The sequence below is a fragment of the Trichoplusia ni genome, chromosome 7 (assembly GCF_003590095.1).
Source record: "Trichoplusia ni isolate ovarian cell line Hi5 chromosome 7, tn1, whole genome shotgun sequence".
NCBI lineage: Eukaryota > Metazoa > Arthropoda > Insecta > Lepidoptera > Noctuidae > Trichoplusia > Trichoplusia ni.
This window is the reverse complement of record NC_039484.1, coordinates 3,435,050-3,462,732: the sequence shown is the minus strand read 5'-3', so window position 1 is coordinate 3,462,732 and position 27,683 is coordinate 3,435,050. Positions and strand designations below refer to the sequence as shown.

Genomic DNA, 27,683 nt, shown 5'->3' with positions numbered 1-27,683 from the left:
CAAACAAACTCTTCAGCTTTATATATTAGTATATAGATTAATGTATTAACAAAAATAATTCAACTACAATCTCCTCAGTCCCTTTTAGGTACAAACCACTCCTGAGATTAGGATATAATTTGATAAGCGGAATAGTTTTACCGACATCGCCAAAATTAACACGAAATCGAATTAGAAGACTAATTACATATAAATTACTTCTTTTCAGTAACTCCATGAAAAATAGATTATATGTAAAAGTTTATATGTATGGATGTTTGTTGATCTTAAAGAAAAAAAAAGAACTTGTAGACGAACCTTGGTACACAGATAGTTTAAAACCAGGATTCACACATAGGATAGTTTTTATCCCCATTTTATATTGACATTTGTAGCGGGCGGACCCGCGGGCAACAACTTATATCACGTAAAAACAGCCTAAACTCAAATATAAGTACCTCTTTAAATAATAGTTTGCCTCAAGTTTAGATAATCTACTTTAACTAATCAGTAAGTTACATAGTTTGAGTGGGCCCTTGTCTACGTGCCTGAGGTTAAGTTACGCTATTGCGGTCAAGAGCTGGATGAGTGACTGTTTGCTAATCGTCCCTTACCCTGTGACTATAAGAAAATAGGAAAAACGATTCAATCAGTCTGCAGGAAACTGTATAATATGTGTATATTTTTCTTTACGTAGTTTCTGTTTTAATCTCATCGTGAGAATAAAAATTATTTCTGACAAAAGAGTATTCACCTCTACTTAAATGCGTTACCGATACGTTGGATAGTAAGAAATATGATAAATTGGCTGGGCATGTACCTTTTGTACTGGGGTCTACTCAATTGATTTATCAAATGAAGTTATTTGTAAAGTCCTCGAAGATTATAAAAGTATTTATTGTAAAGTCCCTTTTATTCTATCATTTTACAGAATTTGATACATTTCTAAGTGACTGGGTTTTTATCTACTTAGTCGAGTAAATGAAGGAAATATCACATGGTCAACGCCATGTTGGCCACAAAAGTGAAACCACACGGATGAAAGAGACAAAAGAAAAAATATATTGCTACTAGCTTAACATCCGCGGCTTCGCCCGCGTCGATGTCGGTTATATCGCGTTTCCAAGAGAACTCTTCAAAAGTCCGGGATAAAAACTATCCTATGTTCTATCTCAAGATCAACTCTATCTCTGTATCAAATTTCATAAAAATCAGTTCAGTAGTTTAGACGTGAAAGCGTAACAAACAGACAGACAGACAGAGTTACATTCGCATTTATAATATTAGTAGGGAAGTAGGGATGTTTAGGTAACAGTATCAAGGACGTCACTAAACTATTGTGACATACTTGATCCATAAGTTTATACCTCAACTATTGTTAGCACTTTTATACAGAATAGATTACTTGCAGACTACATCTCGTTTATAAACTTTGAACTACAATATTTAACTAAACGTTGCTTGGATATAATGGTTTTATTAATTAATAACTTATATTGGTATTACAAGAGCCTAAACCTGTAGATAGAATTTACGAAGAGAATTAATTGGATTTCTTGTTGACGCATCTAGAGATTAACTTGTTTGACAGAATATCCGAACATTTCAGAATTTCTCTATTAACTCTATTGATTTTATCAATCAGGGTATCTATGGATACGCTATAACGGTTGTGTATCTATTTTATTACTAGCGTTGTCCCATGGTTTTACTCGCGTCTTTTGAAACACGGAGTTACATTATAAGCCGTGTTAAAAGCTTCATCTTCATCATCACCATCAGCCCATACTCGCCCACTGCTGGACATAGGCCTCCCCAATTGCACCCCATCGAGATCTATTTTCATTTGCTCGCAGCTCTGACAGCTTTTAAAAGCTTAAAATGAATATTTCCATTAAGTCAAGCCACAAAAGCGTAATTAACACAAACTCTTATTTAATACTAGCTGTTGCCCGCGACTTCGTCCCCGTGGGTAGAAGATATAAGTTATGATTTATACCTGCCCTGTTTTTTTTCACATTTTCCATTTTATCTTAGCTCCTATTAGTCCCAGCGTGATGGTTTATAGCCTAAAGCCTTCCTCGATGAATGGTCTATTCAACACAAAAAGATTTTTTCAATTTGGACCAGTAGTTCCTGAGATTAGCGCGTTCAAACAAACAAACAAACAAACAAACTCTTCAGCTTTATATATTAGTATAGATATAGATTTGATATAAAAAATTGGGATACTCTTATGACGTACTCATATCGTTCATAGCACATTTAAATGGAGGAAAATGATGTATGAAATTCCAATGTATTGAGGAAACACAATTTAGGCGAATTAAATATACGCGGACTTTGTAAAATATTTAATATTGAGTTGATAACAGTTTGATTGAGTTACATTGACGTTCTTTGTTATCTAAACATTCAATGACGGTTGAGTGTTATAGGAGTCTTATGATAGTAATTGTAGTTCTTGTCAGACTAAACTAAGGCAAGGTTAAAAGATTTAGTGAAGACTGCAGTATTATGCGAATCTGTCTAGTCTGTGGATCACCACGGGGCCTTCTCTCAGACTTATCCTTGTTTGGCTAGGTATAAGTATGAGGTCGTAGTGATGGCTTAGCAAATCAATAACGAAATGAAGATAATGTAGATACTTCGTTAATAATTCTCGAGAAAACGTGGATACGTAAACGAAATCAGAGGGCCTGAAACCAGCTGTTAAAGTACCACTTCGGTTTAGCAATAGGGATGATGCACCCAGTCCTAAAAATCTGTCAGTCTGTCAGATAGACATTAAAAAATATAATGTTTTAGCTTTTATTTATACAATAAGGACAAAGACGCTGCACACAAAAAACTGCTTTAAAATTAAGGAGAACGGCTGGTGACGTAACGATATCCCTAAAATATTTACACAGAAGTGACGTCACACTTAAGTTCCATTCTTTGGAATTTGATCTCTTTATGTTTGCGGGGAAAAATAATAAACGCGTACCCATTGTTATTCATTAATATTCAAGACTTACATTGAACGAAAGTATTGACATCATCTCTATCGTCAGAGATGCAAATACGACGGCTCGACTCTACAATAGGACTTAGTTTTTTGAAAGACATAAACAATTAGCAAAAACTTAGCGAGAAGAAACAGCGCAGCAAACCTCCTGAGTACCAATACTTACTGGTATTATCAATGGTCGCTCGTTCATTTTCTGTGATGTAGATTCCTTAGCACGAGAGAGATTACTTCTTTATCAAGTGGTATCGAGGAATAGTGCGGTGGTATGCGTTTTACGAAAGGAAGAAGAATATTCTGGTGGCTTAGTAGAGTTAATAGGTAGGTAAGAAATTATCCGGTGTCTGTTCGTTTTAGTAGAGGCGAAAAAGTCCTTGTTCATCAGTCCTTCTTTTTATCCAGTTCTTGGTAATAAGTTTCTTTGAAATTGCTATTCAGCCCTCTTCCTCTCTCCTAACTCTTGCGTGCCCGAAATTGTCCATATTGTATCTTTAGCTCGTTTTTACCATCCTTGTACTTGTATAAAAAACGAGTGCAACGAGTGCAATATATCAAGACATATGAGAGATTAATTAATTGGTATTGAGTATTGATGATTGGTTGTCAATTGTCATGGTTTCCTCGGTAGGTTAGCTAAAGAACATGACCACGTAACTTTAAAAGGAAGTGACTTAACTATTTGTCTGACAACAGTTTTTATGTCAAGACATAATTAGTCTTTTGTTACAACTTTACCTTATGTGATTTCGTGACTTGTTAAATGTAGTCTTAATAATTATAACATTGGAGCCGAGACCGTGTTTGTTAACATACGCGAGCAAGGTAATTCGGATTTTTTTTTTGTCTGCCAATCTATATCTATATACTAATATATAAAGCTAAAGAGTTTGTTTGTTTGAACGTGCTAATCTCAGGAACTACTGGTCCAAATTGAAAAAATATTTTTGTGTTGAATAGACCATTCGTCAAGGAAGGCTTTAGGCGATAAACCATCACGGTGCGACTAGTAGGAGCGAAGATACAATGGAAAATGTGAAAAGAACAGGGCAGATATAAATCATAACTTTATCTTCTAACCACGCCGACGAAGTCGCGGGCAACAGCTAGTGACTTATAAAAGTCTAGTTCTTAAATTGCTTTGAGTATTGAGATATCGTTTACTGAATAATAAATAGAAGAATTGACGCAAAAACTTTTGTTTCTTTGTGCAATTCGGGGTAATTTGACGAAAGTCGACTACATCATAGCCTGGCAAAGTAGACAGATGGAATTTCATGGTTTATGTTTTATTTATTTTACCAAAGGAACTCGTTATGACATAGAGCACCTATTCAACGACCGCCAGTGTCAAGTTTAGCTTAACTTGTGATCGTTCAACTTATGTATTTTAGCCATGAGCTAAAATGATACCCTAATTCACTAAATAAAATAAAGAGACAAGGCTCATTTCTGCAAGTAGAGGTTAGTATTTATTTTCACAAATTCACAATGAAATTGTTATTAAATACATGTTAACCCAGACTCGAAGTCAGGCGTTGCTAGTATTTCTAATTGCTTGATTTACATATCACTTATTTGCATTAGAAACGGTTATATTTAATTAGTAGGTTAAAGAATAATAGTGAATGTTTATATTGTATTCTGTGGAACGTTTTAGAAATGTACGTTACAGATAAATGGTAATACAATATGTATATTTCCCTAAGACGTGTATCAATATAAATAAATATACATAAATTGCTTTTGTTCAAAAACGAGTATCGACTTTTTTCTCTTATATTTTGTATGGTCAAGAGATAACGTAATATTGTGTCAAAGTTTTATTAAAGAATAAATATGATAAGTAAAATGAATTTTAAATTACTGTCTCACATATCTCTAACAGCTTTTAAAATGATCTTAAGTCTGAATTAGTCTCTACTGATGAATGTATTTTAGAATTTAGCTATAACACCAAAATAAAATACATTCTAATTTCTGTTTTATATTCATAATATTTAACTTGCTAAAAGATAGTTTTAGTATTAACTTAAATAAAAAACCAATGCCATATCAAACTGTGGACACTACGAATGATTTGTTAACAAAAAATATGCATAATATTATGTATCGATGACGCAATAAAGTCGCTTCTACCATATTAATCGGATCATATGTTTTCAAGGTTATAAAACATGAGTTTAAAATGTATACTCTGTTATCGTGTTATACGTTTTAAAATGTAAAAGTTTTAAATGGTGTTTTATGTCCTTTTTTCTTAGTTTCATGTATAGGGAAGATGTTTTCGGACCGGTCTGGGTTTACAATGGCAGGCATACAGTCTAGCGCGACCAGACTCGAGCCAGTGTTGGCCCGACCAGCGCCAATGTCACTCGTATGACTGAAACTGAAGTTCAAAGTGAAGTTATAAATGAATATTATTACATACAGTTGGGAATAAAACGTGAGTGACTTAATTTTATTATTGTAACATTTATTGCTGTGTTTTTAAAGTTTAAATTTGTTATTTTTTTGTTGGTATTGGTGTAACACGTGGTTGTTGGCCACGTTGGTTTAGTTTTCAAGTTCATTGATGCGTTTCTTATGTTTTATTGTGTTCCGTTGTTAACAATGCAATGGATGTTTACGTGTGGCCAAAGGGCCAATGTTTGGTGTAAGAATGTGAGAGAACCTTGTTGTGATTTTACTTTCTTTATAAATTATTATTTTAATTTATTTAAGTTGTTATATTTTAATTGTTTTACTTAACATGATGAGTTTAATAATTGATTCTTAGTTTTGAACTATGGTTATTTTGGAATGGAAACAAATTTTACGACATCTGATAACGGTGAAAGTAATTGATACAAGCAGGAACTCAACAGTGAATAGCGAAATTAAAGTGTTTACTTTTAACTACTGTGTCAGAGTTCCTTTCATTAAAATATTCTCGAAGGTTTTTTTTTTATGAAAGATTAAATAAATTGCAATATTCTTAATGATAATATTATACAATATAAAAATACTTCTAAACTATTAAAATAAGTTAACTTTTGACATTTATATAGTATGTTTTAGAAAAGATAAAGTTCCTAACTGATAATAACTAATCAGTAAAATACTATTAAAATAGAACTACATTTGTAAAGCTTAAATACGAGTTAAAACTACAAAATAAACGTTTTATTTAATTATTTTATCTAACTTGTTACTTCTCTATGTAAAAAGGGTTATTGTCATGTGTTAAAACCAGCTTTTTTTCGAAGTATATTAAAATATAGTGTTGCTAGCCTTATCGTTACTTACTCTATAAAAAATATAACACTAACCATAACAATATATTATGTACTTACGGTAACATAAGGACCTTTAGGAAGTCAACAACAAGGCGCTCGCCAAAATGGTTGAAAGAACATAATAGTCCATTTACATGATCCTAGTTTTTAGGAGAGTTTAGTATTTGATAACTAGAACTTTTGGTATGGAATAATATCAAACCTAGTAGTAGCTTAGCCCAAATCAATATCTATACATAAATAGCCCTTTACACGGACAGCCGAGTGGTTGAGGTCACATGCCTCCGTGCGCGACGTGTCGCGGGATCGATCCCCGCTTATGTCTTACTTCTAATGAGTGTAATGGGTCTGGGTGTCTTCGAGCACGTAACTTGAATGTTTGTGGAATTTCTTGAATGGACCCTCCGTCCATGAAAATCACGAAGATAAACCCATCTTCTATATGAAATATATCTTGATGGGTATTTTATTTCGGCAAACTCGTATCTCTCAATGCTTGTCCAATTATTGATTTTGAAGAAAGTCTTGCTTACCCGCGCAATCTCAATTAAGTACAAAGTAATTAACGCTAGCCAAAAGAACGGTGAAGAAATGCATCGTGAAGAAACTGGCACACTTGAGAATATTTTCAAAGCTATGTTAAGGTCATGTGAGAGGCCTACGGTTAAAACTCTGACACCACGTTGTTAGTCAAGCATATGCTGAGAAGAATAGTTACCATTTAAGTGAAAAAACTTAATTTAAGCAAAATCCGGCCATTAAAACACGTTGTAAATTGTTTCATGACAAGAAAATCGTAAAGATTTTCCTCCATTTGTTTTAATTGATTGCTTAGGATAAACTTCTATAACTATTAATCACTTCGCAAAATTAGCTTTTATGATCAAATTAAATTTGAACTGAATCATTAATCATGAGATAAGAGTAGGTTTTTAGTGATAACAATATAATAAACTGGTTTGGGTATACATACATTGTTATTTATGTACCTAATTATCATACAGCAGTTTCGTGTTGGGAATTAGATCGTAATGTCTGACATTTGACACACCGATGACCTAATGATAAGTGTAGTTTCATATTCAAATATTTGTCACTAGTGGAAACCCTCGGATTTACCTGCATAGCTCCTGTTCTTGTGTCAAAATTGGATCAAAATATACCCTATCTTACTTGATAATAAAGTAGCTTTTAATTGGCGTCTTCTCATACTCGGTTTTCTGGTTTTAGGGTTTCATTCCAAGGGGATGAAGGGAACCCTATTATTGACGCATTGCTGTATGTCTATATATCAAAAACCGTGATAGCCACATGATATATTATTACTGTTGTTGCTATAACACAAATTATTAAGTAGGTTGGTGCCGTTGGCAAGGTCATGCCTAAATTTATTTGTTCTCACTCTCATCTTTATTTGTCAAATAATAAGATTTGTTTTCCTTTACGCTATTTGTACGGAACACTTAGTTTCGTATTCGGTATAATAAAATACTATAATGGCACTTCATATCTTCTTGAAATCCGATATTGCTCTATAAGAGGTTTGACCTCCGTTGCTACAGATCCCCGTAATTATAACAAGGTGCTTTAACATGAAAATAGTCTGTATTTCCAAGCTATAAGGCGGGGTTTCCTATATCATGCATACCCAATAAATGTTTTCTATTAAAGTGAAATACCATTATTCTAAACATGATCCTTGAGAGGTTTTGTTCAATACAATATTAAACGGATGGTATGGTCAGCAACAATTTTTTTAGATTTAGATTTAATTTGAATCATTTTTTTTGATGACTCCAACTGCTAGGGAATCCCTTGTGTCGCCAGAGGTTTCACATACATTGAAGTGTAGAAGACACCCATACTCATTGCGTCATCTGTACGTTTTAATAAATCATTAAAAAAATACACAAAATTTATACACACCATAAAAAAAATTACGATCATGAAAGCCCACTGCACCGGTAGACCGCCCTAAAAACTCATCATTGGCCTAGCCTTTTCCCAACTACGTTGGGGTCGGCTTCCATAACTGGATTCAGCTGAGTACCAGTGTTTTACAAGGAGCGACTGCCTATCTGACCTCCTCAACCCAGTTACCTGTGCAACACGATACCCCTTGGTTAGACTGGTTGTCAGACTTTCAAGCTTCTGACTACTTGTAACGATTGTCAAAGCTGTAGAAATAACAGCCGGGGCCCACAATTTAACGTGCCTTTCGAAACACGGAGGAACTCGTTATGACAAAGATGGTCACCCTTCTACCGCTTAACCGCTTCAAGCGTAGCTTAACCTGTGATCGATTCACTTATGCGGTTATAGCTTAGCTACGAGCTCCTCCACCCTAAAAACTGTTGGTACTTTCAAAATCTCATTAACTTATTTACTTTAGTTGCTGACTGTACATAGTCATGCCAAGGACTGTTGTCAATGATCAAGTATATTAAAACCTTTCTCGATGGCGACGGATCAAAGTTCCTTGGGAATTTCATTTCGTTTATTGAAATAAGTCAAGCATTAAATTCTCGGAAATGTCTTCTTCAGATCTAATTGAGATCTGTTTATCAAACGCGCAAATTGTCATTTGAATATTGGCCTGGCAACGAGGGCGGGTAGCCTTAAGAAGTATAAAATAATTTCTCATGAAACAAATAGTCTGCCTTTGATGTATTCCTTTACTTGGTAAGTGATGAACATGATCATCGAGTACATGACATTTTTGCTTGTGTATAGGAATATTCATTATCTACCACATGCTCCTCCGAATCCGCGGTCGTATTTCTAAAGCCCGGTTCGGATTTCATGAGTTCTTTGCTTCTAACGACGTGAAATCGAAAGCTCGTCACATGACAATTGTCGAAATTTGGTTTGAACTTCTGTTCTCTTCTGTACGAATTAACGCTACTGTCGGGTGCCAACCAAACCTACTCTAAATTGAACGCGTCTTCTCCAAAGCATTTTGCCAAATTGTAAATTCATTGCATTGACTGCGAGTGTTTCACCCCGCACTGAAGTTTCAAATATTTTATTGAAAACATGCTTAGGAGAATATGAATAGTGTCTATTTATATATACACTTGCCATCATTCATCAGACGTAGTTAATAGCGGAATTGGGGCCTTCACTTAAACCTGCAACTTATTCCTCATCGTATTATTGTTGTTTTCCATAAAGTTCTAGACTAGTCTAATATCTAGTTTCTTATAAATATCATTAAGTTAATGCTTCATTATGAGTTGCAATCCTCATAGTTATAAGGTCGGTTAGAAATAAAACTAATAAACATTAGCAATCGGAAATCCTTGTTCTGTTCAGGAAATTATAAGTTGAACGATATGGGCAATATGTATGTAGGTATAATGTACGTATGTAATTATTATATTATATCCTGCAGCGACTTATTTGGTGACTGTTTTTATATTCCATCTTTTATGGAATGTCATTGTTTTGAATCATGGAAAAAAATCTGTTATGCGTAAATAGGTCCTTATGTTTTTATTCAAGAAACATTTATAAGTATGTTAGTATTCAGTTATAAAATATTTCTTAGAATTTGATCTGTCTCTGTTTTTTACTTTTGCTATCTTTTACTCATTTGCATCGTAACTGGCAAACGCATGACGCGATTTTGCAGATTTCTTAATGATATCGCAAATAAAGGGTATGTCAAAAACGTTTGTTTTTGGCGGAAGACTCAAATTGAATTTAATAAACATTTAAGAGATATTTAATTGCCCAGTTATATCTGATGAAAGTTTTCTTATCAAGTAGACAACAAAACTGATATTAGAACTCGTATTATTGCCAGGATTTAATTATGTTTACCTGATGTTAACCTGAAGTAATAAAATGGATTCTCCAGGGAAATGCCAACCTTCTTCAAGCCCTCAACGAAATTGAAAATTAAAGGTTTATTACTTGGAAGAGAAAATAAGTGGACACTTTATTATCTTTAGCATCACTTAAAAATCTTCCATAAAACTGTCACAGTATCTTTTCCCACTTTTCTAATTACTTACTCCAATTAATTTCCCTGTGGATGATGCAGTTAGTTGGGTTTTGACACTCTCCGTCTTATTACAAAACTTGGACTATTTTTAATACTAGATTTAGCTTGAGCTATAAATATTATCATGCATTGACTAAATAATAATACAATAAATCCTTTTCAAAATACTATTTTTTTTGCTTAAGCAAGAAAAACCCAAATGCTATTTTCTTTTACTTTTTACTTCGCAACTTTTCTATGGTCCAAATGTAAGTAAAATAATTAGAAATCGAACGGAAATAGTTTCTTTATTTTTGACGTCTGCCTTAAATTGAGATAAAGTAATTTAATTGATTCCTTTCTAGCCTTGTTTTTATATATTCACATCGTTTTTCTTAATCACCATCATTTGAAATAATACTTAAAAAGATATAACTAACTATTTAGTTACAAATCTGCATCATAAAGAGCATAATAATCTGCATACAATTAATATTAAAACGGAATGCGTTACGATCGTAGGCAAGCCGTAAACCTATGCGCACGCGCACGTTTGAGGCTCACGTGCTGCTATCGAGTCCAGTATATACCTTTTGTTCATACTTTATACCGGCCGTAAAACTAACGCAACTTGCTGCAACTGAGAGGAAAAGAAATAGGGAACTGGGTATGAAAAGTGATCTATTAAGACTATAAGTTAGACAGGTATATTAGACTTAGTTTTCAAGTAACAAAAGACAAAAAAATAATAGACCTAAACAATCAAAATACCTATGTTTTTAAATGTCACCCCATTCAAATTTTGTCAAAGTAGGTCCAGGCGTTTTTATAGTTGTAAACGTCGGGTTTGAAGCTACGTAAACGCACAAAGTACGGTTAAAAGCTGCTTTAAAAAAAACATTGATCAAAAATGACTATTTGAAAAAAATATGCTTAAGAAGATAAAAGTAAATACATATTAATATGAAGTTTCTTGCCGGTTCTTCTCCATAAGAATGACACTTTGGAACCGTGCAACTAGAGTCAGTAATGTAACGTTTTAAAAGTGCCTGAGAAACGGCCTATTTTGAATAAAAACTTTTGATTTGAATATTATATGTATAAAAAAGCAGAAAGAACTATAATTTACATTATTTTTGCATTGTTTCTGTAATTTAGTTTGGTTTGTCATGTTAACATGAGCTGTGTGTTATTGTTTTCTTCCGCTTTCTCGGATGGCGAAAGTATGTGCGAACAGCATGTTACATAATTATTGAGAAACACTTTTGACATCCATTCTATTTCGATGACGTGTAGTTTGCCTGTCATAATAGTGTAGGGTGTCATAATATTTTTGAGAAGCAACTTTAAATGTTTCTAGGATGTAAAATATTTATTATCTTCTTATATATAATTCCTGTTCTGTCTAGCCTTTTTTTAATTATTTTATTGCGTTTCTTTCAAGAATAATTAATGTGTTTTGAGCCACTGTTAAACATTTTTAGGCAAATTAATATTGGCCAATTTGTCTCACTGCTAGTCATGCAGGTAGATGAAACACTCATAAACTCACACTCTCTCTACACTCGACGTTTCCTCAAACCCTAGATAAAAAATTTGTTTCCAAAGTCCTTCAGGTAGTATGTATAATAATGGTAGATGGATCAAATTACTGTGCATGGAACTTACCCCTGACGTTACGTCGCAATCCTCCTTTCGACATTTAAATTAGTTTATCTTTGTCAATTATTATTGTTGTGGTAAAGGTACATATAATATGCCTAATATTTTTCATTTATCTATTTGACGGACTTAAAAAAAAATACTTAGACTTTGACTTCGAACCAGCAGTCGTCTTTTAGGTTGCAAGATTTTCAGAAGCATTAGCCTGTAACCTTCCATATTTGAATCCGGACATTGAACCAGCGCGATACACGTGTTGAAACTGATCCTATTTATTCAGGTTTTTATTAAAGTCTCATAAAATTATTTGCAATGTCAATATATTATTGTGCATCATTTCAATATAAAACGTTGTGTATTCAGGGTTAATAGATGTCAATTGGAGACAAATCATTGGACGTCAATAATTGTTGTAGTTTTAGTTTATTGAGCATGTGATGTGAATATATTTCATATAAAATGACGTCAATTGATGATGTGTTGAATGATGTTTTCCATTTTTAATGCTGTTATTTCGTGTTGCCTACATGAAGACTACGACGGACAAACTTAACTTAAAGTAGGAGGAAGAAGTTAATTCACTCGTGTTAGTACAAAATCATATGTCGTATCATCATCATCATCATCAGCCCATATTCATCCACCGCTGCACACAGGCCTTCCCTATTGCACGCCATCGAGATCTATCTTCGGCTGCTATCACATATATCATACGTTAAACTCAACATAATCTTCTTTCTTGTCTATAGGTATGCATAAAAGCTACCTAGTATCGAACTATCCAATTAATAGATTCTCCCATTAGTATTGATTTAGTCCTGTTAACAAAAATAAGTCGGAAACCGAATATAGTTTTCCCTATAGGCAAAAGTACTATCAAGCTATATTGCTATCTCCCTCACTCATGTAGGTACAACCTTCCGTCTCAATCATTCATTTGAAATCTAACTTTCTCTTTAGCTTAGACTTTCAAAGTAGACACTATGTCTGCTGCCCTTAATAATCAAGACCTGCCTTATAAATTTATAATTATGTTGATAAATTATATTTATTCTTTTTTATAAACACTAGCTTGTGACTTCATATACAAAATCAGGTGTGAAATTTCAAATTTCATGTTTATGAAAATTACTCGAAAATGGTTTGGCTAACATGACACTTAGAGTCCATTAAACTATTTCCTTTCCAAATACGGCAATACAATTTTGTCAAGAAATAATAGCAAGATTACCAGTTAGGTTAATTTTGTTTCCTTTTCTTTTTCCAGATGTTAATAGCTGCTTTTTGACCGAGACAAATATTGATCGTGAGTCATGACGGAAGGAACTTACGACAGAATGTCACCTTTTTTAAGACAGGTTTGTATTTATCTGTTTTTATGTGGTACAATTTATAAAAGTTGATATGCTATCAATCGACGAGATTCATAACTTTCGACGTACGACTCGTCGAATTACCTTGGACAGGACCCAGATTCGCCTACTATTCACACAATCTGGCCCTGATTCGATTCCCTTTCAGGATAAATGTTTGGGTGACAAGTACGATTATTTCTTCTGTGTTTGGGTTTAATTTGTCCATGTGTATGTTTATCAGTTGTCTAGTACTCGTGATACAAAGCTTTGCTTAGTTTGAGACTAGATGGTTTCGTGTGAAAATTGTGAAAACATATTTGATTTATTACGAATCGAACCCAACACATGTAGTAGTTCTTTTTGAGGTAGGTAAATATTGTAACATTCTCAACAAAACACTCGTCTTGCGCCTTGTGTGATAATTTAACACATGTATTTAGTCAGTACATCACATTCTGCTACCATTCCAGCTGCTGGCAGTGAGCGGCGTGGTGCTGTACATGATCGGCACGGGAGCCAACATCGCCTTCCCCGGCGTGCTGCTGCAGCAGCTCCGGGCCCCGGACTCCGCGCTCAGGCTCACGCCGGACCACGAGTCCTGGATAGGTAAGACCTGGAGGCACCCGATAATAAAAGATGTTTGAAATCAGACTGGTGTGTGAGAAGTTATTGTACAGTTCGATAATTATCTGATAGCGGTATTATTGTGTTGTGTTGTCTGCGTTAAACGGAATATGGATAAAAGGAAACATTTTAACTAACTATATTGCTAAAGTTTTTATGGTTTGAAAAATAAACTTGATCTAATGAATTTAATCCTTGTGTCCAGCCCCAATTCTTCTTTTTATAATGGCTGATGAATTAATGAAAACTGGCTTAATGTGACACTTTTCGCATTCTCCTAAGCATTTCTCTTGCACAAAAATTGGAAATTCAGTATGGGACAGCGGGTTGTGGGTTTACCATGTGACTTCCACCACACCAAACAATGAGATTAATTTCAAAAATGCTTAACACGTAACTGAAATTTTATTTACACCAAACAAAGACCGATCACTACGCTTAGCAGAGAAAATATCTATCTGCAGTATAGACGGCATTAGGTCGTTAAGCTTTCTTAATTAGTCCACAAAGACTGATGCGAGCATCTGGTTTCTGTTATCTAAAGGTAGAAGCGGAAATTGAGACTATCATTCATAGATAAACCTAGTTTTGTATCTCAGCTGGGAAGAATTTTGAAGCTAAAAAAAATGTCTATGGGTACTATAAGTAGATACCTACTAAGTACTATTAAGTTGTGATATTTTGCAATTTTTATCATATTAATGAACTTTTTATACTAATATGAAGCTTTATTTGATTTGTGTAGGTAACGCTTGAAGCAGACACAAATATATCATTTTAACACAAACATAAACTTGTACTTGAATTTATTTCAAGTAATCAACATGCATTCGAATAAAGCATATTTAATAACAAGGAAACAATATGGTATAGATAATAACTGCAATTTTTTCATAAGTTAGAGTGGAGGTTCTATATCAACAGTTGTTACCTACGAAGAAACGGCAACCTATTATGTCCCTTAAAATACTTATTACGCTTTAGCAGTATGTGTAGTTAGTAGTATAGAATGTACTATTTAAAGAGCTTTTACTCAAAGAGAAAGATATAGCAGTGACACGTCCAAATCAGATGGCTCTTTAATTAATAGCATTAATGTCTGAGTGATTTACAAATAATATTGCTATCGTTTCTGGAACGATCGCTTTAGTTTGAGGGCTAATGTTGATCGCCTCGTCCTTTTTGCCTTTTGCAAATCATGTTTTACTATTGTTAACTCACATGTTGCCATTTCATCATAGGTAACTACTATAAAAATAGAACCTCCACGCACAATTGAGAAAATTGCAGTCATTATCTATATGTATAAGATAACTTCCTTGTCGTCTGTCAACTGTGTCATACAAGAATATACCTCTCTTCAAATTAAAATTAATTTCATGAAATACTTGCAATTAAGTTCATGTTTTCTTAAATTGAAGTAAATTTAATTATAGACGTGATGATACTTATTTTTTTTTTTAATTCATGGCGTGATAAATAAGTATATAATATCTAAAAGAATACGGGGAATAACGTGAACTTCCTAAAAAAATCTGTAGGGCTAAAATCACGACGTTTTTTATATTGTATGCCTTCATCAAGCATTAAATTACCGTCACAAGTTTACAACCCATAGATCTTTGTACAGTCAGCATCAAAGTGCATTGCGACAATCAGTTTAACAAAATATGTTAAAATAGTAATGTCCTACAAGTATGCTTTTACCGATATCCGAGGATTGAGACGTTTAACATTTGTAGGCTATATTAAATCTGAATTTCTTCTAACAAATATTACAGTTTCTGATCCTCTTATGTAATGAGAATCTCGTTGAATACGAGATTCACGTGGCCAAAATTAGCGGAAGATAGAGATTTGGAGAGGTCTAGATGAAAAGACCCTTTTGCCAATGGCCTTGTTGGGATCTGACACGGGCTATACAAAAATGTGAATCTATTTGTGTTAATAAACGTTTGATGCAGAATTGCAGACTGTACCTATGCACGTGACGTTGGAAACCTGCAGAAATAATCACGTAGTTGTTTCGCAATGTCTATGTGTAGTCACGATTCTTGTAGTGATCTATTGACCTGCTGGTCTCTATTAGATGTAATTGTACTGAGAGATCGTGATAGTTTATATCAGATATCTGGGGCCTACCACCAGTACCACTGTTGAATAATTTAACGGGAACTTATGTGGCAGTAGTTAAACAGGCTATAAAGTACTTTTTTCTTACTTCGATGTTATCTACTTAAAATGACAATATTATAAATTCTATGCAACTACTGAAAACATAGGGCAGATCATCTTCATCAACTTTGTATAGCTGAAAGCCATCTTGGTTTGTATTATCCTTGGGCTCTTAGCAGTAGCAGCCATGTCACTCCAGACTACATACTATAATACATTCCCATGGCCTGGGAATGGTTCAAATACACACGTTCACTATATTTTTTTTACTTTACAGCATCAATCCTGGGCCTAGCGTTGATCTCGGGCATCATCGTGGCGCCCTTCAGCCTGCAGAAGCTGGGCCGTAAGCTGACCAATCAGCTGAGCTCACTGCCCGCGCTGGGGGGCTGGGCGCTGCTCGTCACAGCCAAGGGACCCACCGCTCTACTAGTCAGCAGATCTCTTCTGGTAAGCACATGAGGTCGTGGAAGCGGATAATAGATAATTCAAAACGAATATAATTAATATGAGACAGCTAGTATAACTTTCTGTTATAAATTTCCAGGGATTCGGTATGGGCATCCAGGCCGCCGCCGCGCCAGTCTCCATCGCCGAGTACTCGGCTCCCAAGCACCGCGGCGCCTTCCTGGCCACCATCGCCTTCTCCTTCGCCACCGGGATGCTGATCGCGCACATCTTCGGGACAGTCCTCTACTGGAGGTCAGCAGGACTGGCCTGCGGAAGTGTATACGCCTTGTCTCTCATATTAGTGACACTATCCCCAGAAACACCGCCATATCTTGCCTCAAGAGGACTTAACGAACAGTGTAGAAAATCGTTCCACTGGTTCAGAGGCCACGATACCAATGCTGAAAAGGAACTAGAGATTCTACTGAACAGTCAAAAGAAAGTAACGGGAACTAGAAGAGGGTCGAGATGGCAGGAGTATAGGAAGATCGTGAGACTACCGGAGTTCTACAAGCCAACGATCATCATGATGTTCATGTTCGTTCTGTTCCAAGTGTCCGGGATGACGGTGGTGCCGTCCTACACGGTGCCGATGATGGAGGAGGTCAGCGCCGGAGCCATCGATGCCAACGTCAGCATGCTGATGGTTGACGTGGTGAGGTTCGTGACAGCTGTCCTCTCCTGCTTCGTCGTCAATAAACTCAACAGACGAACCGTTCTTTTCATCGGAATCATTGTCAGCGTCGTGTCTCTTGTCATCACCTCCGCACTACTCTATTTAAGAGATTACAACTACATACCAGAAGAATTAAAATGGATACCTGTCATTCCTACCCTTGTTTACATTTTTGGGAAAACACTGGGCATCTTACCTATACCGTGGGCTATAGCTGGGGAAATCTTTCCCCTTGCTTTCCGTAGCTTGGGAAGTGGAATTTCTGGGATGTTCCTTTCCATCATGTTCTTCGTTGTTGTCAAGACTGCCCCATTCTCCTTCGATAAGATAGGTGTTAGCGGCACCTTCCTCGTTTACGCATTTTGTGTGACTGTGTGCGGCGTGTTCTTGTACTTCTTACTACCAGAAACTAAGGGGAAGACGTTATATGAAATTGAGTGTCACTTTAAGGGGATCAAGGACGACGCGGGACAGATCGAGCTACGTGAGGGGGAGAAAATGTTGGAGTTCGAGAAAGTGGAGTGTGGTTGAAGAAGGACGGGAGATTACAGGATGTGCTTTACTGCTATGATGCAGTTGAGGGGAGTAGCATTTTTTAATACATTCAGTGCTCTAGCACTGAGTGCTGAAGTTATAATTTATACCAATTCGTTAAAAAATGTTCTTTTTAGTAGGTCCGTACTGAAGGACACATGAGAGTGATAATGCAAACCTGAAGAGTTAAGTTTGAACCGAAAGTTTAACTGGGGCACTGAAAATGTTAAAAGACATTTAAGAGAGAAATAAATAAATGTGAATAAAAAATTGTTTTATTTTGAACTTAACTGAGATTTAATAATAGAATTCATAAATTACGTAAACATAGTTAACTTAACTAAAGTTGTCTTAACAAGTGATAATGAGTGAAGATACTCTGATAGTATTTGTTTGCAGCTTCTCAATAGATCGGCTTGGACGATACGAAACTTAAGTACTTAGCAGGTCTTCATCTTATCAAGTATATTTTCGTAACATCATGGTGATGGCAGAAAACTGTTGATCTTATAACTTACATTTAGTCTGGTAGATATTAAGACTTTACATTATATACCTCATATATAAAAATCTAATACATTTTTAGTACACAGATGGTTATTCCAAATAACTATGTATCACAATTAGCCCCGTGTAGGCTTTCATATAAATTTGCTCTGAAATCATCGACAAAAATCGAGCAGCTTAAGTATACAATGTCTTCCTTCATACAACCTATGAATTAAAATTTTCAATAACATTTAATAAATAATAACAGAACTACATCTACGCATCATCTCTCCGTTAGCCCTCCCGTTTAAGGGCTCTGCGCTCTTGCTGTCTGCTGGCGATATTCCTCGGAAGCTGTCTTCGATCTCCTGAAGAGTCTTGCCCTTCGTCTCTGGCAACATCACCCAGACAACAGCCATACACAATGTGACAACACCCGCGTACAAGTAGTACGTATTTGATAGTCCTATAGCACCGGTCAGCACCGGGAAACACTTGAGTGCCACAAAGAAGTTCAGAGATAACCCTAGGATACTAATACCACTGCCTAACCCGCGGTACTCCAGCGGGAAGATCTCTCCGGAAACCGCGAACGGAATGGAAGATATACCAACAGTTAATGAGAACATGTATATACCTATCAGACCTATTGGGACCCACTGGTTGTCGAATGGTAACTTATCGTTCTGTTTTGCGTACACGTATGCTCCTTTCCCGATGTACGATAGAATACAGATTAAGCCGGTGCTAAACAATAAGGTTCTTCTCTTCATGGTCTTCATCAGGAACACGGCGAGAATGTTGCAAACTAATCGTTCTATATCTAGAGCCACCATGATGGCGTTAGCATTAGCATCAGGACCGACCACCTGGTGGATGATATCGGTGGTGTAAGAACTGATCACATTGATACCAGCAAACTGGAACATCACGTACAGGAACACCATGATCGTGATGGGCTTGTAAAATTCCGGCTTCTTTATAGTCTTCCCCAGATAGCTAAAGAATCTTGATATTTTTGCACCCAAAGACATATTCTCATCGACGACGCTGGACTTTCGAATCATTCTCTGTGCAGCTATCATTTTTTCTAGTTCATCTAGTTGCTGGTCATCGTCTCCTCTGAGCCAGATGAAGATTTCTCTTGCTTCGTCTACTCTTCCTTTGGAAAGCAGCCAGGGCGGTGACTCGGGATTGTAAATAATGAGGAGGAGACTCAAGAAGGTGATGAATGAGCAGATCAGTGCGCTCTGTTGCCAGCTGAAGAACGAACCCAAGGAATGGCAGAACATGACTCCAATGGTTAATGATAGGGACACGCAGGTTAGGAAGGCTCCTCTGTTCCTGGGGTCTGTCATTTCACCGATGATGATGGATCCTAGAGGTCCGAGCATGCCCATGGCGATACCCTGCAGGTACCGGGCCGCGATGAGCCCGGCCACGTTGTTGACCATCAGCAGCAGGAACCAGCCCACCAGCACCGGCAGGATGGTCATCAGGTGAGACCTCTTCCTCCCGATGCTGTCCATGAGCGGTGTGATGATGATGTTGCCGGTGATAAGCGCGAAGCCCACGATCGATACTGAAATTAGCAAATAACTTATTTTAGATTTGTCTAATATAATCAAATAATCACGCACAATCAAATATGATTATATAGTTGTGAAAGACTTCAATGATCCTATCTGTATTATTAATTAATATTGACTCTAATATGCTTACTGAGCGCCATACACACAGTATAATCGGATCTGCACACTCAATAGTGCCAGGACTTTAAGTGAAGTATTTAATGTAAATAATTCCTCTATAAACTTTCAAGCTTGTTATTATGATAATAATCAGAGGAAGCTTTTTATTACATAAAACGACTCCCGCCGTAATAAACTAACCCTGGTGTCGCAGATCACAAACATACAAATCACGTGCACGAAGACACCCAGACTTAGAACAAGCATTCGTGGATCACACAAATTCTAGAGTAGGACAAGCATTTGGGTGTGTATCAAACACAGCGTGTTTTAGGCGTGGTTACCTCAACCACTCTGCTATCCATGCAGTCAGACTACACTACACAATGCGGTCAAGCTCTAAAAGTCAACCTCTTGAAGACGTATATTCTACTAGTAGCTTAGACCTTACCGATCCATGACTCCTCGCTGGCGGTGGCCTTGATGTGTGACTCCGGCAGGCGGAGGCTCGGCAGTAGGATGGCGGAGAACCCGATGACGCAACCGTGAGCGATGATGTTGGTCGACACACTCGCCGTCACGAAGAACTGGAAATTGTAAAAAAAATACGTATAATAATATGAAGAGGAATGAAAAACCGACGCTTAAGAGGACAAAGAATTGCATCATAAATAGCCTAACAGTAAGAGAGTACGACACACAAAATATACAAACTAAAGATTCATCCTCAGCAAAGGCAAGAACAATGATTATTATCCGCATTTTTGAGTACCCTAAAATTTATTTGTGGCCCAAGAACAAATGGATAAACAAATTATTGTAAGATCAGCAACAGAAATACATCATTTGTGAAACATTAAACTGCTGCTTAGCTATCACGGTTTATGTTGTACAACCTGGTGACGGGCAGACGGAAGGGAGGACAGACGGATGGACAGAAAGCCAAGCCTCAGTAACAGGGTTACGTTTTTACTAATAGGTAGAGTGACGTTACTATTCATTCAGTCTTGGCTAGTTTATAACCGTAGCCACTGTAAATAAGTGTTTCCATACACTTATCATACACATGCGTAGTACGTAAATAACATAACATACGCCACTTATATTTATCATGTTTTACCTCACATTGATCAATCGTAGAAAATCAAATCTAATTAACCTTAACCGACTTTCTAAAGGTGAAGTGCTGCTATAACGTATTTGATAAGTCGTGGAAGTATACGGATTAATACAAGTGATAAGTCGTTAATACAGAAAAATAAAAATTAATCATCTGCCATATTACCCTGCTTTTTGGTTTGTGTTTTGTGGATAATATTAATTTTAAAAAGCAATCGCAAAATTAAAGTTCAATCAGAAGATAGGTTTTTAATAGGTAGAAAGGCTGCAGGCAAGAAGATCTACCAAAAAGAAATGAATTAAGAAAAATATTTGTACGAAATCATTGTCAACAAACGGAAATCGTTGCAAAATTGCAATAGGGAAAAATAAAACTATTTTTAGTCTGTATAATTAAAGCAATTAGCAAGTCGTATTTTTATGAGCTTTTTGTGACGTAACAATGTAGAATAAAAAACATATGTAGGTAAAGGTTTAATTCACTTTCACTTCTTTCCTTTTCATTCACGAAGGAAAAACACTTATCAATTATTATTCATTAAACTGAGTATATGATGGACATTGAACAAATATCAACACCCCAATTGGTGCCATACACAGGTAACTTTCTGCATGCTATCAATGGGACACAACACATTCATCAATGCGCATCGCAGGAACGTGTACGACCTTAACTTTAAAATAGGATTATTAATAAATCCAAAGGCGTCATATTGATCGTAGATAGATACATGATAATTACTTCGATTAGATATTTAATCTGCTTAACTTAAAACAATTAACGCATAATTACTTTAGTAATGCGGTATTTTCAAGACCTAGGACGACAGACGTAGGTATTCGAGGCGCAGCTTTGGCAAACTAAAAACAATTAAGGAACTTACAGAGTTCTACACACTTACTACAGAATATATGTACATATGCAATTCATATTTCGTTCCTCATTTCTCAAAATCATATTCTTTATAAGATAATCCACCCATCGTGTCGCGGTGAAAAACATCACATTCAACATGCCGAAAAATATCAGCTGCACAAGGCGGGACTTGTAACAATGGAGACAAAAGGGAAAGAGTTAAATCCGAATATCCTGAGCTAAAGTTACCTCACCTCCGATCTCTTTAGCTGTCTAAATGAATCATCAAATTAGACAGAAACCCTCGTCATAGATTGTATATAAAATCAGCCGGCATATTTCAATCGGACAAAGGTCACCACGGGCTGTTTACATGTAGCTCAGGATAGACAATCGTGGAAGGATTTGTGGGAGGCCTTTACCCATTAGTGAGAAACAGTGGGCAAGATTAAAAAGAAAAAAAAACACGCCTAAAGGTAGATGTCACTAAGCCTGAGCCTACATTCCAAGATTATCAGAAACAATTGTCTACCGAACGAATAAGTCCACTCAAAACGGGTTCAATCCCCGGCAAGACTAACAAAGATACAGATAAACATTCTTTGTCTTTCTAACCACTTATTGAATCAGGATTGGTGACCGATAACCGTCAAGTCTCGTCTGTATTGGAGTTTATTGCAGTTTATTGTGCAATGTCGACGATCCTTATCGTGAATTCGAAGGTTTCTAATGATAAGTAAACATAAAACTCTCGAACAGGTTCTTGGAAATATATTGCAGCCTTCAATCTAATGGTTTTAGGATAAAAAACCAATTAGAATAAATAAAAATATCTTATTAGCTTTAAATTACCACCTACAACTTCTATTCTGTCCTATTAATCATCATCATCACTTTATATATAGACCTTCCTTTGTTTATGCTCTATTCCTCTCCTTCCTCAAATAATCCCCTGATAATAAGTCCCTTTTTACAACATTAAGTCGTCCATTAATTTAGATTGACGTATCTATAGTTAAGTTAACCTAGTACACAACAGACTGCAAGGGTAACCGACCAGCTGAAGTCACCACACCACCCACTGTGCGCGACGTGTCGCGAGATCGATTCCCACACAGGGCAAGCTTTTGTGGGATGTACCAATGCTTTTCCTGAGCCTGGGTGTCTTGGTGCATGTGACTTGAATGTTAGTGAAAACCCCACGACACATGAATTGAATTCCTTAATTCGGGAGTCGTTTAAAATAAATCTATGATCTAGTTTTCGTCCGACGCAGTCTGAAACCTGTCCTACCACAACACAATAAGGATTAGAACAAACTCCACCTTGACTTAGTTTCCCTGTCCTTACACAAGATAACGTTACAACCCGCAATATAATATACGCATTTACAATGTATTATGGCGCCTCATCCGGAATTATTTCAGCGACAGAAAAAAGAATGGATTTAAGACAGTCATCAGACAGTTTCAATTTAAAAATAATAATCTCATTGACAGTTAAAACTACAATGGTCTCCCCATTAATTATTAACTTCATCAGACTAGGCTACAATGATATAAAATCAAATGTTGTGACTTTTATAAATTAAAACCGTAAGTATTTTTAAAATTAAATCCTGGCATTAAGTAATAAGACTTTGTCTTCCATAAGGCAGTCCGAAGTTAAAAGGGCAAAGATGTGGTGTCTGGCCTGGACTGGATCTTTAACTTTGACCACCAATGGACGTCTCAACACTCTCAGACTAGTATCTTTTCTTGAATTTAAAAAACAATATTTTTGCATAAAATATTGTAGGTCTTTAACTCTCTAAACATAAATGCAGACTTATCAATCAATAATCATAATGAACACGTTTCCCTGCGACAGCTGGTAACCTTTGATATTTAAAACAATTACGCTTTACCCTGTACCTTGGTCACATACTGTTAAACGCCAACCAAGACAAAGAGCACTCTTATTACAATGACTTAAGGTTCATTTTGGTAAGTGTTTGTTGCTATTGTAAGGTTGAGTGTACCAGATAAGCCGCATGGCAATACTTCGATTAAATTTCTTTATCTTATCCCAGAGATAGTGAGTGATGTATGAGATTTCTTAATTAAGGAATCGTATTCACAGCTGTGTTTTTCACGTTATTCAAGTAGTGGTAACGGCTACACTTGCTTGTACTTGCTACTACTTTTGAGGTTTATGAGAGTATCTGGTAAGAAATTTTGACATCAATAATATTTTTGTCACTGAGTTTTATGCTTGTGGAAAGTAGTCCATAGACAAAATATCCAATAGACAGTCTTACTGAATTCGAAGACTTAGATCCCTTTTCATCCTCATGGACACCCGCTTCCTCGGGGGGGGAACTTGTAGTGTCCGACTCTTACTGACTAAACCTGAACCGCAATGCTATGTCATCGGCGCTTTTATGTCAGTGTAGGGCAATGCGTTGCAAGCCTTCATACAGAAGACTTAGATCTCCGCTCAATTAAACTTCAAGACTGATGATGACCAATCTAACATCATCGTTATTTAGCATTGTGTTATTTCTAAAGAAAAACCAAGGTTCAAACTGGTTTCACCTGACAAACCTACATTTACCGAACCATATTTAAAATGGTTGGACATTCTAAACCGTTAAAAGTAAGTACTTCCGTCACTTCCGTAAAAGTTGATCAGAGTTAACTGCTTCAATGTACTTTCAAACGGTTCAATTTAACTGCCTTTATGGCTTCTGGTCATTATAATTAACCTCGGAGTCAAATGTATACTTAGTAGTTTACGTTATAGATAATAATCCAGTCTACAGAGGTCTAGACTAATTGATATCAGATAATTATCGCTCGTTAGAAAGTTAAAGGTCTAACAGCAACAAACTGAAAAGTAAATAAGTACGTTATCTAAAACTTTGAAACTACACGTGGAAATACAAACACCGCGTATCAATGGACCCCCAAAATATTTTGAAAATGTCTTCTATCCATGGATGCAAACTGCACAATCAAAGAAATAATCTGTTAAAATCAATAAAACAGAATCCTATATTACTAAAGCTCCGCTGTTTATCCGTCTCTTTGTTACCAGGCTGTATCTCGTGAAAAGTTATAGCAAGACAGTTGAAACAAAATCAGAACTTAGCTACGGTTGGTAATGTTGGTATGGCCTCAAAGATAGGTGACCATTGAAATTAAAAAAGGGTATTTTTTCAGCTTATTACCAACCACCAGTGTCTCGGATCCGACTGGATATTGACTAGGATTTTTGCATAGTCAAAAAATTGGTTCAATAAACAAGTTAAATAAAAATACCACGTAGCACAGAATATGAAATAGTACTGTACGTACATATACATAGTTCCAAATTAAATATGTCACTAGATCGATATGCAGGTAATTTCCCCATTGTTATTGTAAACAATTCGTCAGCAAACACATCCATCTACACATAATATACAAACATTGACATTGTCTCAAGAACTAAGTACCCACGTATGTATATTGTATACAGATTACCCATTAATCTCCAGTCTAACAATGAGCTACAAAATCTGCTAAACATCACTTAAAGACAATACCTGATTGGTTACATAAATTAACATATGTATATTGATTTTGTTTAGTTTAAAATACTAAATATCTAGTCTTTAAAAGTATATTTTTCAATGGAAAATCTGTTTGAAACATTAACAGAGTCTGCGCTGTTGCTAATTTTATTTTTGAATTGAGTTCAATATTTCTTAGTTTTTGTCTGTGACTTGTCTGCAACTAGACGCATAATAGATCTATTGTCGGTAATGCTTATGCATATTTAACACAAAGCTAAACATTATACTTAAGAATCTTGTCTGGCTGTTACAAAAGAAATGCTAATTAGGTTTTGCACAAATATTTCCTTGTGCATAAAAATATAAGTCGTCACTACAGGTGTCTAATAGGAAACAAACTCTATCCGCATGTCATAAGCCATGATTTGCATTTTGAAGTTTTGGTCCATCTTCAACATTATTTCTGCAGAGTCCAAGAGAAATCCCACTGCCTTATATGTAGGCTGCGTATATCTGCAATCTATTTTTTTCAAAACGACTCGTCACACGCACAAAGACACCCGGACTCGGATCAAGCATTCATGGCTCCGAAACGCTTGTCCTATGCGTCGATCGAACCCGCAATACGTCATGCACAGTGGGTTTGGCGCGGGGACCTGAACTACTCAGCTATGAGTGCAGTCAGGAGAGATCATCATCCTGATCTTAAAGAGTTGTATTTTTTTATAAGCGACTCCCGCATGTAACAAATTAATCCTTGTGTCGCGAAGGATTACACAAACATTCAAGTTACATCCCCAAAGAGTCTTTGAAAAAAAGACACCCATCAGTCAGTAAGTTCAAAATCTGAGTGTCATGACTTAGATACTCAGATTTTGAACGGACCCATAAATATAGATGATATGGCATTTTTTGCTGCTGTATTTCTACTCTTTCAGACAAAATGTAATAGTATTCATTATGTTAATATCTCGCTAGTAACAATAACAAATGACAGCCATCATTTTGTCAGTTTTGCCTTTCTATTCACTAATATGTATAAAGTTCTTGCTGTCCGTAATACGAATTATATTATCCGCTTGAAAGTATAAGTAAATGTCCATATTTTGCTGATGTTCAAATTTTGCCTAATAACGGTACTAACAAAGCAAAATCTATTTTCAGCTGCGAGTTTGCGAATGATTAAATGATTGAAGATGTTTTCATCACGCTAATGACGTTAATTCGTAATCTTACCTAATTAAGCGATTGAGATAATGTGCAGTAATAGCTTTAAAATAAAGTAAGGTTTAAGGTATGTGGGTATATAAGAAAATAATGCGAAAAGACCATACCCCTATACCACAGTAATATTGTAGATACTATTACAGTCCCTAGGGTAATTATTACGATTACATGCTAACACGTGTTACACAAATCGTCCTCAAAGTTAGTACTTCAAAGTTAAATTATCACTTATCCGCTAATTGCCTCTTGTATACTCAGATGATTCTTATATTTCCACAATTTACTTATTTGAAACGACAATCTAAAATTACTTTTATCGTATTTAATTTTACAGAAGACCTACCCTATAGATTACATTAATTTTCTTAAGACGTTAAATAATAAAAGTTCTAACAATTAAACATTTTATTAAAGAGAATAATAGAGATATAGTTAAAATTGTTTCAAAAAAGAAAAAATGATATAAGGTAAATTATAAAAAAATCCGGATTTCCAACAGACAGTTTAAATATTTTAATATCTACCTGAAAACAATGAATCACACCTCATACCTGTCTCAAAAACGGCGAGCCCTTCTTCCCGCTCTTCTGTAATTCACCCATTTTTAATAACAATTAAGAACTTTACAAAACTATTTAATACACTCCGTACATGTTGACACGTTCGCGACACTCCACAACCGTTTGACTAAGGCCTGTGGGTATCTTTCGGCCCAGATTAGATTAATTGTTCACTATAAGTATATTTGTAGATTAAATCGACATATATTGTTTTGCAGCACTTGACTTGGCCGGTGTGCTTAGCGATCTGATAGGCACTAATTTCTCTGTGCGGTGTCAAACGAGTTGTACCTACTACCTACTTTATCGATACATCTGTGAGCTGGCACTTACTAAGTATGGATTTATTTGTACCTAAGTGTGATAGATGTTTGGGAGTTTGTTACAGGTAATCGATAGTATAAATAGATATTTTGATTGTTCTGAATATATGTTATTGTATCAGCCTGCTGAGAACAGGTCTCTTGAAATGACT

The 27,683-nt window shown here is 35.8% G+C and overlaps 2 protein-coding genes across 2 annotated transcripts; one reads left to right on the top strand and one right to left on the bottom strand.

Moving 5' to 3' along the window:
* Positions 1–5,245: 5,245 nt before the first annotated feature.
* On the top strand, positions 5,246–17,891 carry LOC113495562 (facilitated trehalose transporter Tret1-like). Its single transcript, XM_026874325.1, has 5 exons — positions 5,246–5,432; positions 13,182–13,272; positions 13,740–13,875; positions 16,346–16,518; positions 16,616–17,891. The coding sequence occupies exons 2-5, from the start codon at positions 13,228–13,230 to the stop codon at positions 17,723–17,725; spliced, it is 1,464 nt and encodes a 487-aa protein (XP_026730126.1). The 5' UTR covers positions 5,246–5,432; positions 13,182–13,227; the 3' UTR covers positions 17,726–17,891.
* Positions 17,892–17,985: 94 nt separating this feature from the next.
* Positions 17,986–27,434, bottom strand: LOC113495561 (facilitated trehalose transporter Tret1-like). The gene is made up of 3 exons (XM_026874324.1): positions 27,200–27,434; positions 20,360–20,495; positions 17,986–19,799 (listed from the first exon to the last, which is right to left on the bottom strand). Exons 1-3 carry the CDS (start codon positions 27,248–27,250, stop codon positions 18,469–18,471), a joined length of 1,518 nt encoding a protein of 505 aa, XP_026730125.1. The 5' UTR covers positions 27,251–27,434; the 3' UTR covers positions 17,986–18,468.
* Positions 27,435–27,683: the final 249 nt, after the last annotated feature.

Bases quoted from the DNA above. Each gene is read 5' to 3' on its own strand.
- LOC113495562 (XM_026874325.1), top strand. From the start codon at position 13,228: ATGACGGAAGGAACTTACGACAGAATGTCACCTTTTTTAAGACAG. The intron at 13,876-16,345 runs GTAAGACCTGGA...TTTACTTTACAG, and splicing joins GGACCACGAGTCCTGGATAG to CATCAATCCTGGGCCTAGCG. The intron at 16,519-16,615 runs GTAAGCACATGA...ATAAATTTCCAG, and splicing joins TAGTCAGCAGATCTCTTCTG to GGATTCGGTATGGGCATCCA.
- LOC113495561 (XM_026874324.1), bottom strand. From the start codon at position 27,250: ATGGGTGAATTACAGAAGAGCGGGAAGAAGGGCTCGCCGTTTTTGAGA. The intron at 20,496-27,199 runs GTATGAGGTGTG...TACAATTTCCAG, and splicing joins GCTCGCCGTTTTTGAGACAG to TTCTTCGTGACGGCGAGTGT. The intron at 19,800-20,359 runs GTAAGGTCTAAG...TGCTAATTTCAG, and splicing joins CAGCGAGGAGTCATGGATCG to TATCGATCGTGGGCTTCGCG.